Consider the following 19,043-nt stretch of genomic DNA (forward strand, 5'->3'; position numbering starts at 1 on the left):
GTTTATGCCAAATTCTATTTTCGGTCCAGTATCATTTGAGAAATGACTCTGATGAACATATGCAGACATCAGCATCATCCTGGCTTAGAGATTATCTTGACTGGTTGCAACGGTTTAGAGATTACAAGAGAGGGGGCTAAAATATTTACCTCTCCAAATCATCCTCATCATCATACTTTTTGTTAAGATAAGTCACAGCATCTAGCCAAAGCCCTTCCAAAACCTCTCAGACAAAACATTACGTAAGCTGGAAATATTCTGTTAGCAATAAAGTCAGTATACCTGGATAAAATATAGCAAAAATATGGGCTATTACTGCTTTCCTTCCAGTCAAAATGGCCTAATAACTCTCCAAATTCAAAACTCTGTTTCTGGCGAGGTCAGTTTGCAACAATATTATCACAATGAAGAGGGATATTTTAGACGAAAGATAATTATAATGTAACATCATGTGCTTTGGCGTAATTAACTTCTGCCTAGCGGACCGAGTAATGCATGTGTAACATGAACCTTGTGGAATAGGCATAAACAGGCCAGAGAAATAGCAGTTATCATTCTCTTGTTCCAAGACAAGGTCTCATGGACGTGAAGGAAGTGCAAAATATCGCTGGGCAGAAGTGCCGAGATTATAATCACTTGATTTGTAGCTAGCTATCCCGGGCTGCGGAACGTCTTATGTAATCTTGCGTTAAGTGCCGAAATATACATGCCAGATGTAAAACACATATGGCTGTCCAAGTTGGTTGCAAAAAAAACTCTAAACCAGCCAACAGGAAGCGGTGTAGGTAAATTTGTAAACCAGTCCAAGAAACACATCACCTCTGGGGTATTCTTGCAGGAGCGAGCAGCCGAACCGAATATTGCCGTGCACATATTTGCAGGAATGATGTGCTGCGGCCAAATTTTTATCATTATATGCACCCGTTGTGTGGCTTACTGGAAGGGAAGGGTTTTACAGTAACACCCAAGAGCAGCTTATCAGTTAATAGTGCAAATCTACTGATGAACCATTTTGCTTTTCACTTATAATACTTGAATTTATTACCGAACTATGAAACAAAGAATGCGACAGAAATGAAAGTTGTGTTGTGCCTACAATACTGAACAAATAAGTATGGCAAAGTAACGACTTTCTAATGACCAGCTTTTGTTGTTTTCTTATGATAACTATAATGTCTCTGCTGTTGATAATATATCTTGGGTGCTATGATGGCAAACTATTAATGCTATAATTTCTGTGATTTTCTTTGAAATAAAGTAGGTTTTCTGTCTCTCTGTGAAAGTCCTTGACTGCTCGCAAGACCTCTCATAGAAGAGAAGAATCTTCAGTCCTTTGTTTCTTAGTCTAATTCTAAGACAATTGCTAGTCCTTTGTTTCTTAGTCTAATTATAAAACAATTTTAAGTCCTTTGTTTCTTAGTTTAATTCTAAGACAATTGGTAGTCCTTTGTTTCTTGGTCTAATTATAAAACGTTTTAGTCCCTGTTTCTAAGTCTATTCATATCATAATTTTAGCGCATTGTTTCTGTGTCTTATTTTTAGAAAATGCTTAGTGTTTTGTTTCTTATTCTAATTAAGACAGATTTTTTAGTCCTTTGTTTCCTGGTCTATTTATTGTATAATTACTATAGTCCCTTGTTTCTTGATATATTTATTACAGATTTTTTAGTCCTCTGTTTCTTTGTCTTATCATAAAAAAATCTGTAGTCCTTAACTTCTTAGTCTTATTATAGGATAATTTTTAGTCCTTTGTTTCTAAAGTGTAATTAATATTAGAGAAATTCTAGTCCTTTGTCTTATTATAAGAACATTTTAGTCCTTTGTTTCTAAGTCTTATTGTAAGATAATTTTTAGTCCTTTGATTCTTAAGTCCAGTTTTTTTTTAAATTTAGGCCTTTGTTTCCAAGTCTTATTATAAGAAAATTTTAGTCCTTTGTTTCTTAGACTTTTCATAGGAGAATTTTTAGTCCTTTAATTCTTAAGTCCAGTTTTTTTTTAATTTAGGCCTTTGTTTCCAAGTCTTATTATAGGAGAATTTTAGTCCTTTGCTTCTAAGTCTTATTGTAAGATAATTTTTAGTCTTTTGTTTCTTATGGTCTAATTATAAGATATATCTAGTCCTTTTTTTCTTAGTATAATTAATATATATCACATTTTTTTGAAAATATATGATATTTGAGAGGACAACTGATTTAAGAATGTAATCATTAACGCTCTAGTAAATCATGTATGCCTGCAGTAAATACTAATTACAGTCCATCCGATATCCCTACAAAAAGTTAATAATTGGAAGAGGCAAATCTTCCAGTCGGTGGAGTTTTTTTTATTTCAGAATAAATGGTTGTGCAAGTAATTAATTTCAACATCATACACTGATACCATTCAGTTTTATGACAAGATTTTGAGACGAAATCAAAGAAATATTAGGCCTATGCCTGCCAATTTAATCATAATGATCCGACTTTAACTGTAATTATGTCAGACTTTCATTAATTCTAGTTTATATACATAAGGGAAGTTCTCTGTAAATTAATCTCTCTGATCAGTTCCTGACCGTTCATAATATCACTAAGAGAAACTAGCGTAACTAAGTCCTTTGTTTCTTAGTTGCCTGATCAGTTCCTGACCGTTCATAATATCACTAAGAGAAACTAACGTAACTAAATCCTTTGTTTCTTAGTTGCGTTTATATGACATGAAATACCCACGGTGGCATATTTGACTGCCTACCAGACATGGGGGGAAAAAAACAGAGAGTAAATATTTGCTGTTGGTATTAGTTTATTTGCACATATTTGTCCCTGAGGGTAAATTTATGCTATAGGTATGCACATATTTGTCCATGAGGGTTAATTTATGCTATAGGTATGCACATATTTGTCCCTGAGGGTAAATTTATGCTATAGGTATGCACATATTTGTCCCTGAGGGTAAATTTATGCTATAGGTATGCACATATTTGTCCCTGAGGGTAAATTTATGCTATAGGTATGCACATATTTGTCCATGAGGGTAAATTTATGCTATAGGTATGCACATATTTGTCCCTGAGGGTAAATTTATGCTATAGGTATGCACATATTTGTCCCTGAGGGTAAATTTATGCTATAGGTATGCACATATTTGTCCCTAAGGGTAAATTTCTTCATATAAATGTGACATAAGATAAAATAAGAAAAATGTAAAAACCTTAAATCCACCAGTATTTATAGCTCATCGTTTCAAAAGAACCAATCAGAGACAAGTATTTCATGCACTCTATTTTGGTCATTGGCGTACATGACTCGAGTCAATTCATGAATTGGGTAGTGAAGTCATATTTAATTATCTACTATACGCTGGTCATAATTCATGTATTATGAATTAAATAAACTTCTTTGCCAGTTATCGCTGCGTTCCTTTGGAAAAAAATCATTCAATTTGTAAAACAGAAGCTGTAGGTTTATCTTTATGTATGTATCTTTATTTTAAGGGACTTTTTCATGGTTTGTAAAGCGAATTAGGAGTGTTATAAACTAAGAAAGATACTAAGGGCCAGAATCCTTCAACAAATGTTGATATATTCTAAAATATTGTCTTTGGAGTCAACAATTTTGAAATGCTTTACTAATAGGATTCAACAAAAGACTGTAGCGTGATTGGTTGATTGATATTATCACATGGTGCTACCAATGTTTTAGTAAAGGTTTAAATATCCATCAGATTTGTAGGAGTCTGTGTGGTTCAGTGAATACCGTATCATTTTTATAAAAAAAAAAAGGACTGTACCAGCATTAAGGTTCTCTCAATATTAAACTGTAACAACCAAGTAATTTTTTTTATTTCAATTGTATTTTTTTCCCACAATCTCGGTATCAAAGAGAAAATTATTTATAAAATAAGTGTTTTCAGATGCATTACCTGAAAAATTATTTTGGTGCCAAAAATTGAGCGAGTCCCTTTAAAGAACAAGGTATCAGGTTAAATTCTGATATAAGATACAAAATGACACAAAAAAAAAAAAAAAAAAACTTATCAGAAGATTTGGGAATGTGTGTTAACGCTAGAAACAAGCTTTACAATGATAATTCCAAATACCGTAAGACAAAATCTAATTTTCCGGCAATTTTCAAAAACTGCAAATGTAATTTCTAAAAGCATGTTTCAGCTGATATTTACATAATAAGTTTTCTCTTGGCATCAAATATTTCCTTTACCGCCATCACTCCAAGGGACACTAAATAGATAAACTGACAGCCTCTTTAATTTCTGTCTCGATTGCAACATGTTCATATTCCCCATATTTTAATTACCGGCAATTTTGAAAACCTAATAATCCGACTTTAGTACATTGACATGCGATTTTCTATTACTCCTTGAATTATTGTTCATGGCTTTTTAAGGAAAACATATTTATCCCTCGTTTCTTAAAATGGAAGTAAAACGAAATGTTGTGTCACAAAAACGTGTGAGCACGATGAAAGCAGATCTTTTGGGAATAAATTTGGTGTAATTTATAATATTCATCTAAATCTTCTTAGTCTTAGCCATTTCTTTCTTTGAAAACAAATTTTATACTTAAATACATCATTACAAAGTTGCTGTAACATTTTCAAGACACAGAGATGAGAAATTAAAAAAAACACTCGCAGTAAAAGAAATACTTCCTTAAAATTACAGTTAAATTTTTCGTCCATATTATAAATAAGTACCAACTCTTTTACCATAAAATGATGTTCAGTTAAATTGACAGGAAGGATTTTTCATTATGACTTTTTCCCTTAAAATCACTATTTCCCCCCTATTGAAAATGACGGGACTTAGACTTAAATCTTTTACCCATTTTATACTCAAATAAATTAAATTTGAGAGCAATTTTTTCTCAATACTTTTGTTTAATTTTGCCTACGAGGCCATTACGTAGCTTTCGGAGGACATAGTGGTAAAATCGCCTAATAATCTCGGAAAGAAATTATTTACATTTCCTTCTTAAAGAACCTGTTACTTTTACAGGAGTAATTATCTTTCGAACCATGTCATGCGTTTTCGTATGATGTCTTATAACTGTGAAGGCATTTTATGAGAGCACTTTTTCCCAAGTTAAATTTAATGGCGTTCAAAAATCAATACAAAATTACCAACTGTAAATTAGCCTGCACCACTGGGTGAGCTTGAAAATGAGAAAGAAAGCATAGAGAAACAAAAATGTTCGTTAAAAATACAGGAACTTCAAGAAAATCGCTGGCGAAAATTTAAAAGACAAAAAAGTCGTGGATAGCACGAAACTTGTACCTCGAAAATGTGCCAACTAAGTGCATTGAAAAGAAGTTTTTTGAGCAGTAAAATTAGAATGTTTTCCTAAATGGAATTGCTATGCAATTATAGGTATTAAAGAAACAGAATTATTCTTATAGACTGTTTCGAAAATTTGCAAAAAAACTGCGATAAAACTGCAATATATTCCCTTGGGAAAAATGAAAATTCACGCCAGTGTGATAGGGGGGATATTAGATAAATGTTTACCATGAAATTAATTGTTCTGTGATTTATAAGACAATTTTCCGACTTTCCTAATAAATTTATAATGCTATCACAGAACTAAGAGATGCAGTTATTTGCAAATGTGATTCCAGCTATCACAAACAACAACTTCATCCCATTTTCAATCTATCAGTTTAAATAATTCATGCATTAATGTGACCATTTTAAACTAATAGAAATAAAAATCAATTTCTTACAAAGCCGTAAAAGACAAATATTTGAAGCTTAGATTCAAAATGAAAAAAAAAAAATCAGAGATAAATGTTTCCTTGACGTTCTTAGATCAGTTTCTTAGATACTTTAGTTTTATCCAACAGTTTTTTTTGCCCCCATACAATTACAAGTGAACCGTCAAATTTATTACAAGCTTTAAATTGCTTTTTCATGGCAGAGGTTCAAGAATCTACCATTAGCAGCGTGCACATTTCTTTTTTTAAGATGCACGCTTTAAACATATGATGAAATCCTTGATTTTTTTTATTATTGTCACTCGGAACGCTTACATTAAGCCGCTAACTTAAAATAAAACCCATCCCGTTAACACACAAACCTACACACTACCAGTTGAGTCCACTTTTTTTGTAGGTATCGCTTTCCGGGAATTTAGTTTTTTAGTGGAAATGTTGACATTTTAATCAATCACGGTTCACCCATTTTGCCTCTCAAAGGAAATGCTGCCGTATTCGGCAGCACTTAAAGGGTTCCGTCTTGTAACATACTTTCTGATTAAATCGGAGGAAAGGTGAAAATTAGTTCAGAAATTTAGATCAGTTTCCATTACAATGTAAAACTTAAAGTCACGTCAAACATACCCCATTATACTTGGCTTTTAAATGGATTTTCGCAACTTTTAGCCATCAAGCATTTTAAGGGCAATTAAAATAAGAAAATCCAAATTCTAGATTACCCTTAATTCTGTTATTGATTTAAAGGTCTCGGAAACTGGCAATTCTGAAAGAAATTTAAGATTTCTGCCAATCTTTCCCCGTTTAATACAAAATGTAAACCTGAAAAACGCACCGAAAATCTACGGGCAATAGATAACCTAAGAAATTAGATGCTGGCTTTCTGAGATTCTTATGAATTTGTAATGTTGAATTTTAACTGAAAATATTTGAAATTAGGCAAATATATATCTTGTATAATTACCAGTATGTTCCACGGTTAAAAAGGCAGGCTTTTTTATTTTTGGAAACCAATCAGATGTCTTACCTACATTGTTTGTACTTCTACGGACAGAACTGTGGCTGTTTTTGGTATATAGTATGAAATTCTTAACGGAATATAAACCATGTTAGAGAAAAGTCATAGTTTTTATCTTGTTATTCTTAATAGAATATAAACCTTTAAATAATTAACGTAACATTCTAAATGTGCACTTTTAAATGGGGCCTAAAAAAAAAATACATTTGGTTCGGGTTACCCGACCCTACCTACGGAATAGGTGCCGACCCTACCATTTTTATAGTCAGTTTGAAAAAAAAATGAAAAACTAAAAAAAAAAAAAAAAAAATTCGTTTTTTTTTTAATTGCTTTTCAATATGTAGTTTAAACCTTAAATGCTTATACAGAAGATAGCTTTAACACCATTCTCCAATGATGAAAATGATATTCTTATATAAAGCCTAATAAAAAAAAAAAAATAAAAAAAAAAAATAATAAAAAGCCTACCTACCCTACCTATTTTTGAGAAGGATGTAACCCTAACCAAACAATTTTTTTTTTTAGGCCTGGCCAATATTACTGTCTTATTTTTTTGGGGGGAAAGGGAGATAACATTAAAATACCCAATTCCTAAACATAACAAACAAAAAATATTTGTACTTCTACTATTCATCTTAAAGATCAAGTGGTTTTAATGTAAAAAAATGTATACAAATTACTGGAAAAAATACTTTGTTTTTTTTTTCAAAAAAAGAATTATAAACAGATCTTCTAGTATCTTTTTCTTCTTACCTGAATTTGTTGTATTCGATTCTGCATCGGCCACCTGCTTAATCTTGAACGGCAACCGATCTTTAATGTCTTTAACATCATCAACGTCATTGTCATTTTTCTCTGCCTTGACCTCTTCGAGTTCCGCAACTCGGGGCGACTTAGTGACTCCGTCGAGCGACTCTTTACGGGTTATAGGGGCAGATATGGGTGTACATTTTGTGCTAATGACCGCACTGGCATCACCATCACCATTTTGGTTGAAGCCTTCCCGGTCATTTTCATCAAGTTTATCCTTAGTGCACTTGTTGACCTTGTGTCTGATGAATTTTGTGATCTCCCGCAGCGGGAAGTTTGTCTGGCAGTCGCCACATACTAGTAGATCATTTTCCTGCTCAACTGAAAATACAAAGTATTTATTATATACCCATCATAAATCCACACGCAATACATATCGCAATATATGGTAGTCCCTATTCCACTCCAGTGCAAACAGCCGTATTCCATTCTTGTGACGTCATGTCATAACAAGTATCATTGTGCAATGTTAAAATGATGTCATAAAAATATAGCGAGTCGTTAAAATGACATTTATTATTGAAACATGTGGCTTTAAAGTGATCTAACCAGTAATGTATATGAAAAAGAGTTATTAGTACTGCGTTTTGATCTGGAATGTCGTATTTGAATCTCGTGGATTATGGGCTTGCGCCTCGTGAAATCTGAATCTGCAAAAATCCACTCAAGTCAAATACTACCTCCCAGATCAAAACGCAGTACTAATAACCCTATTATATTGAAATATAATTTTAAGAATCCATTATCTATTTAACTATTCATTGACGTTTCAGCCATAACGCTTTTTTCAAAATACTAACAAAGACATTCTTTTTACATTTTCAGACATAACAGAGCTAATGTAAGATATAGAATGATGTTTTACTGGAAATGACTTTATAATATCAAAGTATGCCAACTTTATAACTTTCAGGTCAGCAAATACATTTACTATCATTTCTTTAAGACCTTGGTCACTATCTATATAAATTTGCCTGTCATATTATACATGAAAAATGAACACAATTACAGGGTTTAAAATTAAGTATGTTAAAGAAACCAAGAATTCATCAAAAAAACTTGGAAATTTGGAAATAACTTTTTTCGTTTTAAATATATGTTTTTATAAACACTTAAGTGTATTTCATAGAAACACATTTTGTAAAAATATTTGTTGATGCAAGGGGGTGGGGGGATGGGGGCGAAGATACTTAAAATCTATAAAAGCTTCCTCATTTTCCTTATCCATCCTACTCAGTGAAAAATCACATTTTTTAAAAATATTTGTTGATGCAAGGGGGTGGGGGGATTGGGACAAAGACTTAAAATATGTAAAAGTTTCCTCATTCATATGACTGATGATGATTCTGATGATTCTGATGATGATGATGATGATGATGATGATGATGATGATGATGATGATGATGATGATGATGATGATGATGTTGTTGACGATGATTCTGATTCTAATTCTGATTCTGATGATGATGATGATGATTCTGATGATGATTATGATTCATCAGATTCTGATTCTGATTCTGATTCTGATGATGATGATGATTCTGATGATTTTGATGATGATGAAAATGACCATGAAATTTGTTGTGTCAGGTTAATTGAAATAATGTATTTTATATATACCTAGAGGCTACAGTTATCAAGTATATTTAAATGAAAAATACTTGTATTCACATGCACTTATGCTTGATGTAAATGCTTGAACCATGCATACTGACAAATAATATTTGATATCTAAATTTTAAACTCCTACACTTTAAATTGAAAAATTACTTTCTGAAACAAAAGTTCTATATTTAATTTTATGCACCGGAAAGGACTCACAATAGCAGATGTATGCAATGTGGCTAACACTTTTAGGAGCACATAATATTGAAAATAGAATAAACAAATCTTTAATTCATTATGTCTGTCGCCCACAGTAACCCTGCTTGGCTAGTATTATTACAAAAGTGCTATGGTCTAGCATGTACAAGTTAAAATATGCTTAATACAGCCCAGTGCAACCCGAGATATTTCCATATAATTGTGGACAAGAGAGCGCGGCTATTCAACGCCTTACTGCCATATTTGCTTTTGCATATCAGTAAATTTGACACCATTTAAAAATTTAAAAACGCCTAAAGTACAGAATTGATTTTTATAATTAAAAGGCAGAATTAAATGTGATCTATTGAAAACATTAAGTTATGAAGTAGCTGATGAAAATCTGGCTTGATTTAACATATAAGAATGACCATACTTGACCATGGGTCAGTTGAAAATTGTGGACATATTTTTATTTCATCATTTTTTTTCTGTCATATTCAAGGAACTGATGGCATCAAAGAGAAATAACTTCTAAAGATAATTTTGTTGAAAAAGTACAAAACCATATTTGTATCAAAATTGCCAAAATCTATTTCTACAATATTTTGCACTTTAAATCTATCAATGCATTTGTAATATCCTATTTAAACTTTTCAGATATTTTTAAAAACATTTGAAACAAAAATTTACATCAATGCAATCATTTATTAATACAAATTATTTCATTTCTTGATTTAAACACATCTGTGTTCACTTAAAAGTCTAACAAGAAATTGTAACTATTTCAATCTGATGAAAAACGGCCTCTTTACTTGAGATTATGCAAATGAGCAGGCCACAAGTCTCTACCATTGGTCATTCACATTTGCATTCTGGGACGCTAAATGATTAAGAGAAGTGCATTTACTTCTGCACTGCACACCCATCTTTTCTGAAGCAATAAAGCTTGCAATTTGATAAAGATAATACCTAACTAAAAGCCTTGATATAAATAGATTCATTAACAAAATATTTTTTTTTAAATTGTCTTCGACACAAGTATGAAAATAGCACTGAAAATAAAAAAAGTATATGAATTAATTTATCCTTACTTTGTGAAAGATTTTCTATCCCAGAAAAATCACTGCAAATTGAAACATCACATCCTTCAAAAATATTTTCACACATAATGTAGCAGGTTTTTTATCTTATTTCATACCAAAGCTGTTTTTTGCAATTTATCACTTGTGCTTCAATTTTTCTTTGGGTTCAAATAATAATGCATGCTCTTCAACACTGAAGTCTCTGTGACAATCAACACATGATGCAAATCTTCATGAATTTGTAAGAAAAAGAAACACACACTTCATTTAACTCAGCAGTCCTTTAACAAGAAGGTTGCGAGCTCTTCGAAAATTTAATACTCTAATTCCACAGTATAAAATTCTAAATCAATATCAGGGCTTCGAAGCACCATAATTCCTTTAAAAATGAAAAAAAAAACAATTTTCAATGAAGGTTCAATTCCTCTTTAAACCCTTTCTTCAGCAAAAGCCTCTGAAATCTGTAAGAATTTCCATTCGAGAGTTCACAATTTAAATCATCTGTGATTTCCAGCCCATATGTCTTAAAGTTATGCTCAATAGATAAAGCTGAAAAACTCATTTTGGACAGATAATGGTGATATGATTAAATTTCAAGGAATAATAATTAAACTAAACCTTTAAGAGTCATTTACAAATGCCATAACCCTTGACACCAACTCCCATTTTCTCGATGGACATTCGTAAACATACATTATCTACCCACTTTCCAATTGTCTCTAAAATTCAATATTCACGGCAGCTTCCTTTAATTTGGGGTTACATCCCACTATCCTATTTTGGCAAAAATAATTCCTTAATAAAATTCCAGATTCTACTGTCGGAATGTCAAAACTCAAACGGCACGTAATAATTACAGTTTTGTGACTGATGATAGCCAATGTTTTTTCGAAAAGCTGTCAATACCCCGTTTTCACTATTGTTAAACTCCACGAAACTGTAAAATATACTTCAGCTTGATTAGGGGGTAACGTAATCCATTTTAGCCGTTTTCACTTTCCACTTTTGTTACAGATCTTAAAATGTCATTCTGCACACACACTAATATTAAGAATAATTTTAATCAAAGTTAATAGCAAAGAACGAAGCTGTTTTATAATACATGTCCTTCATAGATCACAGATTATTAAATGAACCTATTTCAAGAGTAATACAACTCATTTTCCGACTTTTTTCCGCTTTGATATGGAGACAGGTTTCATATGTTGATTTGACAAATTTTAATAACACTTTCTGCTCTTCATTCGCTTGTCATAAAAATATGACGAGATAAAAAATATAAATAAAAACGAAACATTTCTGATCACAGCAAAAAGAGATACATCCATGAAATTAAACTACAATCACATTTTGAATAAACAAAAAAATGTTTGATTCATTTGTACAAGAGAGGATTGTATTGATAATTCTTAAAATTTATTCCTATCGAGGTGTACATTTCAAGAGAATTATTCCGCCAATCACTGATCTTGAAATATTTCTTTTATTCGAGAGCCTTAGCTTTTATTTTCAAAACTTAGCAACTAGCGTCAACATGCAACAAAAGAAGAGGGTAGAGGCCAAAGTGACCACTCGGACTAAAACCGCTGACCAAATCGTGTCACTTTCAAATCTGCCCTTAATTGACACATCATGAAAACGCTGCACAGCAAATCGCCTATATCGAATCTCGCTGTTTTTAATAAATATGCATTTAAAATGACCACTCTTCAATGGAGATAGGGTCAGGTGGTCAGAAACTTATCATGACAATGAGCCACTTTAAGTGCCCATTTAGAAGACCCTTTCACCCCGCAGTAGGTTTTCCCAGGCCAGGATTGACCACTGGGCAGTGGTTAAGCTAGCCACTGGTCATTAAAACATCAACGGGCATTGTTTGACTTTGAATGGCATTTCCTATCAATGAGTACCTTTTAAGAAGAAAAAACAACCCTGCTTTATTGTCTTCTAATATGTTTTTTGAAGGTTTCTAATATTTTTTCTTTGCCAGCGACAAATACCTCAACTTTTTTCTCTGCTTAAAACAGACAGGCTTATAGATGGCTCATGCAATAAAAAATTGTAAATTGGAAAATAATGGATATGTCTATATAATAAATCTGTTATAATCTTCTATCAAATTTAATACAAACACATTTTATCTCAATTCATAAGAAATATTAAATGCAAATTTATGGGTCTGCTTGGACGAAACATTTTTCTCGAGGGACAGACAGATTCCTGATAAAAAGATCATAAGGCAAATAGCGGTCAATTCCTATTTTAAATATTTATTGTCAATTCCTATGTCTTTTACCTTATTTTTAATGGTCAATTCCTTGTTATTAATGTTCCATTCCTATTCTTAACTGGGCATGTTCAAGTTCTTAATGGTCAATTTCTTGTTTGTAATGTGACCATTCCTTGTTTATAAGGCTGGCCAACTCCTAGTTCTTAATGGTCAATACTTTGTTCTTAATGTGACCATTCCTTGTTCTTAATGGTCAATACCTTGTTTTAATGGTCAAGGCAAATGCAATATCAAATTGATGCAAGTCTGACATAATTATTGCAAATTATTACCTAAGAAATAACCTAACATGTTCACCAGAAAATATCATAAAATGCTACTTACATTTTGGAACCATTTCAAGTCATTCAATCCATTCCATAACAAACAAATCTTCAGCAGAAAGTATAAAAAGGTCTGTTTAATAACAATATCAAAGAAAGGTCAAGGTTATTTCAAAGAGTCTGTGGATTAGTCATACTAATGACCTTGACCTTAGGAATATTTTTTTGGCAGATTCCTTTTTTGGGGGCATTACCCTTTTAATTCAAGACCACTCAACAGGCTTAAAAAGAAAAATTCAAATTAATTTCCTAAGGTCTTCCTCCATCCAAGCACACAAACTATTTAAATTTTCCAATTTTTTTCGAAGTCATACTCAAAACCTTGATCTACCATTGGTCAGATTATGACTAATGAGAATTAGAAATGGCAAGTGATTCGTAAGGGTATAACACAAATATGAGCAATGTTCACTTAAGGAGACGTCTACTTGTTTCATTTCATTAAGAGGATGTACTTAATTTTAATAAATCTTTAATTGCAAATGTACTGTTTAAAGTGATAATGCTCTTCATGTGGTAGCATCGAGTGGCTGCTGGCTCTCCTATTGTTTTAAACACTTAATTTTGCAAGTTTTTCCTTTAAAGGGACTCATCACCATTTTTTTTTAGTCAGACATTGAGAAAAATAACTTTGTGTTACATTTGAACAAAGTGTGTACTTTAAGTATAAAACATAATCAAAAGGTATAATTAAAGCTTCATTGTTTATAAATATTGAAAATTTGACGGAAAATGCTCTTTTTCAATAAAATGAGTAAGCAACACTATTGAAAATTGGTTTATAATTGCCTTAAAGGCTTAGATTAACGAAATTAAGTTTATTTGAAACTCATTGGCGTGATTTAACGCGAGAGTGTGGTCTTGTGTTGTGGGGAAAATCGTACCCAGTAAAAACCCACTAAAGTCTTGTCCAGCTTGATGACCACAAACCAAACTCACAAGCGGGAAATGAGCTGGGTTGCCTAGGTAAGAAGCAAGTGCGCTGACTTCAATCAAAATTACAAAAATACAAAATTCATTTCGAATGAGTATAGATCTGTGAGTTGCTGTTTGGTGTTTGTTCATGAAAGTAAGTAATGCACCAGTCAATTGTAACCACGGCCCCCAGGTTCGGGGGGGTATACCAGGGATAGCGGGGGAAATGGGCCGTGATTTTACCTTTCAGGTTGCCTCCCAGGGCCGGGTGAATGCTGTAATTTTGTCTTTGCACCCAAAATAGCGGGGATTGGTCCTTTAATACCTAGGGTCCCTGGGGTGCGGGGCCTTTGGCAGGAATTTTACCAGCAGTTCGTCCTCGCAGGGCAGAGATTTTACCGTGCTTGACTGAACCGAAAGTCAAAGTCCCTGCGATTCCCTGGACCTTGGGGGGTTTATGGTTACAATTGACTGGTGCATAATATAAGCAAATTTCAACAAAGTTTATAAAGGTCAATGCAAATATAAAATCTATGAGTGGGTCCCTTTAATGGAGCGCTTAAAAAATGAGTAATCTTAAAATTGGGGATATTTCAATAAAGTGTCATTTTTCTTTTATCCGAGATATTTGGCGACCTTGAAAAAATAAGGAAGCTGCAGATCTAAAGAAGTTGTCTAGTGCTACCATACAACTTCTTTAAATTTTGAAGATGGTGATATTCCAGGGATTTTTTTTTTAATTGTCAAAGCTGTTTTTTAACATAAGATTTCCTTGCATTACTCATTATAGTTCAGATACAGATAAAAACATATTAAAACATTCATTTAGTTTATACTCTCTTCTTTCAGCTCAATTGCGCAAAAAGCTGATAGCTTAAAGAATCTCTCCTTTGTAGAAACCAGTCATTGAAATTAGACTTTCGGATGAACAAGTCCGAATTCTTATACTTTTGCTTGGCATCAATTTTTTTAACAAGCCCTGCTATATAAAATTCAGAATTTGAGCAAGCCCGAAAAATATTTTACCAGTGCAGGGCTTGTGGGCTTGTATTAATTTTGACCACTGAGAAACAAGTACAGGGTCAGTAAAAAAAACATCTTAAGTCATTTCCTATCTTAAGTCATTCTCCTAAGTTAAATACCTCACTGGTCATCTGGCCCAAATTTCTCGAAACTTCCTAAGTCCCTTATAACAGGATTAAGCTAAACCCATTATTTTTGTCTTTCAATATATTGTGTTTTATATACTCCTTTAAAAGTTTTAATATATGAATTATCGTTACGATTACCACAATAAGCCATTTTTCATTTATAAAAAATCACTATGAGTATGTACATGTATTTTGGCTTATTGAAATAAGCAGCTTAAGCCTGTTAAGCTTAAGAAGTTTCGAGAAATTGGGGCATGATGTAATTACTTAATAATATCTGAAATACTTGAGCATCTTTTATTTTATTATACATACTTTAATTCAAAACACTTATACTTTTCTTGAAATTTGACAACTAAAAAATTAAGAAATCGACTTAAGTTAAGAAATGACTTAATATGTTTTATGAATACCATCCCTGGTCTCCATTTTCAGAGGCTTTGAGAAAGTACCCTCTGTGGGGATCGAACCCATAATCTCTTGAGTGAGAGGCGGACAACTAGACCACTAGACCAATTTTGCCTTCTCTACATTTACTTGTATCAGCGAAAATGGTCGTAGAATAATATAACACTTTTTTGAACAACCATGTTGAATTCATCATAAAAACATTTTTGTAAGAATTATATTATAAAATAGAACACTGGTATAAATTTGTATACTGAACATGGCTTACAAAATGATTAGAAATTCCACAATCAGTCTGGGTTCTTCATTAGTTTGGGAGGAAGGTCAGGGCGGCCTTGACTGGGAAAAATGCTTTGACTTAGTTTGTGTACCTCTGTTTTTCCTAGAAATTAACAATTTGTTATGCTATAAAAAAACTTGAGAAGCAAAAATCTTTAAAGAGGTTTAATTTTAATAATAAACACATGCATTTTTTCTTGCAAAAAAAAATATTCTATTGCAAAACTCTTCTTAATTCTTCAAAAGAGAAATTAAATTTGTTTATTTTTTGTTGAAAAAAGTATCATATGGCATAGGGAATAGAGCCCGATATTTCAGCCTTGGGTAGAAAGAAGTAGAAGTTAACACTTTCAATTAAGAAAGATTATGACAGTAACCCCTGGTCAGGAAATTACAGCAATGTTAACAAACATAACACAGAAGGTGAAAGCACTGGCAAAATATGAGAAAATATCAAGTGTCCATTAGTTTTTTTGAAAGCCGCAGACGGAGGGGACGAGTGGCAAATGGCCTTCATCGAAAGTCCGCACTTGAAGACGAAAACTTCTGGTCATTTCTGGAATAATTCCATCCCCGAGGCTAAAATCAATGGACATGGGTGTGTTTAAAGGTGGCTTTCACATCATTCACCGTAACGAGCCATCAAAACAAACTGGATTACGAGGGTCACCGTTGGTCTGGACGTGACAAAGTGTGATAATTAATGCCTGACAAAATGTCTTTTTGCTTTTCAACGAGATTGCCCAATTTTTAGCCATTGAAAAGTCCACTATGTCCTCGACAAATGAGTGGTCACCATGTAATCATATCGGTTCCAGTTGGAAAATTAATTTTTTAACGGCATTTTGACCCCAAGTTACCCTTTTTCAACTGCTCAAATTTCATTGAATTTCAATACTTAACTTTCACTGACCATTGTTAGGAAAATTAATTAATTTTCTTGCCTTAATCGAATGGTCAAGATTTGCCATGCTCGATTTATTGAACCACAATAACAGGACTACATTTAATGAATATAATTTATGAAAAGTAAAATTTTCTATTATTTTAATATTATGATTTTTCCGTCAAATACAATGAAGCGGTCATTGTTTATGAATATTTTGAATGGTCAATGATCGTATCGACACCAACTAATGTCCGATATAATTGACCATTACTGGCAGGCAGACTTTTCCCACCATTTCTGGACCAGGTGATGGGGGTCAGTTCAGGTGACCATGAAAAGTGACCAATGAATGACCACTGGAATATGGACATTAAAATATGAAATATGACAAAATAATGATGTTTATTTTCACCATTATAATACCATTATAATCAATATTATTTTTTCATCAAAATAAATTTTCAATCATTCTAAGAAAACTTGACATGAAAGGCCACAAAAATAGTATTACTTGCCTTGTCAAAACTTTGAAAATCACAGGTTAAGTTTTTGTTTTATTATAAATAATTTGATATTTTTATAAAAGCCAAACAAGTTATTCAAAACCATGATCAACACAAGAACTATTGTAGTTTCAATGTGAAAACTTAACAAAAACAAGCAAAAATTTGATTCCTAATAAAACCAAAAAAACATTTAAGTTAAAGTTGTCATGTAATCTTGTCAAACTGCTCAACCCATCCCATCTATTACATCGCAAATTTGTTGAATAATATAAAATTGAATTTATTATGCAGCGTTTCCTCTTGGCTGGCCAAGTGATATTTACCCCCGAGCGAGCCTCATCAATGTCCGCGTAATCATTGACTTGAGGTCAGTGTTATGTATGTTTCAATCGATACTCTTTATCCAATGGCAAAATGTATTAATAGCTGCTATGTATAGGTTTATGCATCAGTGATCGAGATTTACAAATTAGCCTGACAAAATGATGAAGTTAAACGAGCATAAAAAGTACTTAAAATCACTGTCATTGCGTTCGACATTAGAGGCTTTTTACAGTGTCAACATTGCTATTATATAATGTCTAACGAACAATAAAATTGAATCAAAGTTGCAAGCGTGTTCCAATAAAAATGAATATAAAATCGAATTGTTATTTAATTAAGCAGCCAGACACTTGTTTGAATATGATAAGTAAATACTGTTGCATCATAGAAAAAGTTTTATTAAATAAAAAATCAATCGTTGGTTGTCTAAATTCCAACAGTTTGAAGTGTGAGGCGTTAAGAGATAGTATAACGCGGTAAATCAGACCCGTCGGAACAATACATCGACCATTGGACAGGGTTTGCATTCACTTCCTGATAAAGGCTTTTATATTTACAATACCATGAGAGTGCAGTGGTTTGTTTAACTTATGTCGGGGCTAAGTTGACCCGAGATAACCTGTGAGAACTGCGGAGGGTAGACACAAGCATGTGCTACTATCGTGTGAAACTCTAGATGGACAGTCGCATTATTTTAAACCTCCGACTTAAACCTCCCCGTCAAATTCATATTCGGTAATCATTTTGAAATTAAAGTTTAATATTTACTCATGATGGTTTTGAATAGCTGCGGATTGAGAATAATAAAAGAATTTTTCTTTACGACCTGAAAGGATAAATATTGATCAGTTTTGAGGCCGGTTTTACCCATGCTGCACCCCTGTATAGACCAATGGTCCGCCAGACGGTTTTCTAATTGACCTTGACGTACAGAGTACACTGAATGTAGGTCAATAGCTGGTTTGTCACACCTGCCTCGACTACCTTTGCTTCCTTGTACCCAAAAGAACAATATTGGAACCAAAAGAAAGTTATTCATGCCAAAGAAAAATGACCATAATAAATATATATTTTGATAAGATTACAGTAAGCCTGTTTATGTCGATAAACAAGGCTTTCTTATTAGGTTTGATTTCTATTTCTGCACTTTGGATAGCAGACCTTTCTGAAGATTCAACAATCGATATCAAGTTTAAATCCAAACATGCCTGATATGACATTTGAATAGACCAGACTACCATTAAGCATAAACAAATACTCATTTTGACCCAGGCATTTTTTAAACTTGAAACAACGGATATGACCCATCACAATAAATCCTGTAATATTATCTACATGTGCAATGTAAGTGCTCAGGAAAGGATAAAATGACCAGAAAAGGAGAAAACAATTTTAACGAACCGGATCTTGTCGAAAAAGTTATCGATATCTTTATTAAAATGCGTTGCAATTATCTGTGAAATCATCTTATTAACTTAAGACTGCATCCAAGCGAACACCTACACACTTACTCAATCTACTGAGGAACATTAAAGAG

General features: G+C 32.7%; 1 protein-coding gene across 2 annotated transcripts in view; it reads right to left on the reverse strand.

Moving 5' to 3' along the window:
• Positions 1 to 19,043, reverse strand: part of LOC128207383 (B-cell lymphoma/leukemia 11A-like) — a 90,720-nt gene that overhangs the window by 42,755 nt on the left and 28,922 nt on the right. Inside the window, exons 1-2 of one of the 2 annotated variants that reach the window (XM_052910263.1) lie at positions 13,036 to 13,269; positions 7,477 to 7,854 (exon numbers count right to left, since the gene is read on the reverse strand). In XM_052910263.1, the coding sequence (XP_052766223.1) occupies positions 7,477 to 7,854; positions 13,036 to 13,048 (391 nt within the window). In that variant the 5' untranslated portion in view covers positions 13,049 to 13,269. Of the gene's footprint in view, positions 1 to 7,476; positions 7,855 to 13,035; positions 13,270 to 19,043 lie in introns of those variants that run through there. The other variant, XM_052910262.1, reaches the window with a different exon arrangement.

This window comes from Mya arenaria, chromosome 11 (genome assembly GCF_026914265.1).
Source record: "Mya arenaria isolate MELC-2E11 chromosome 11, ASM2691426v1".
Classification (NCBI taxonomy): Eukaryota; Metazoa; Mollusca; class Bivalvia; order Myida; family Myidae; genus Mya; species Mya arenaria.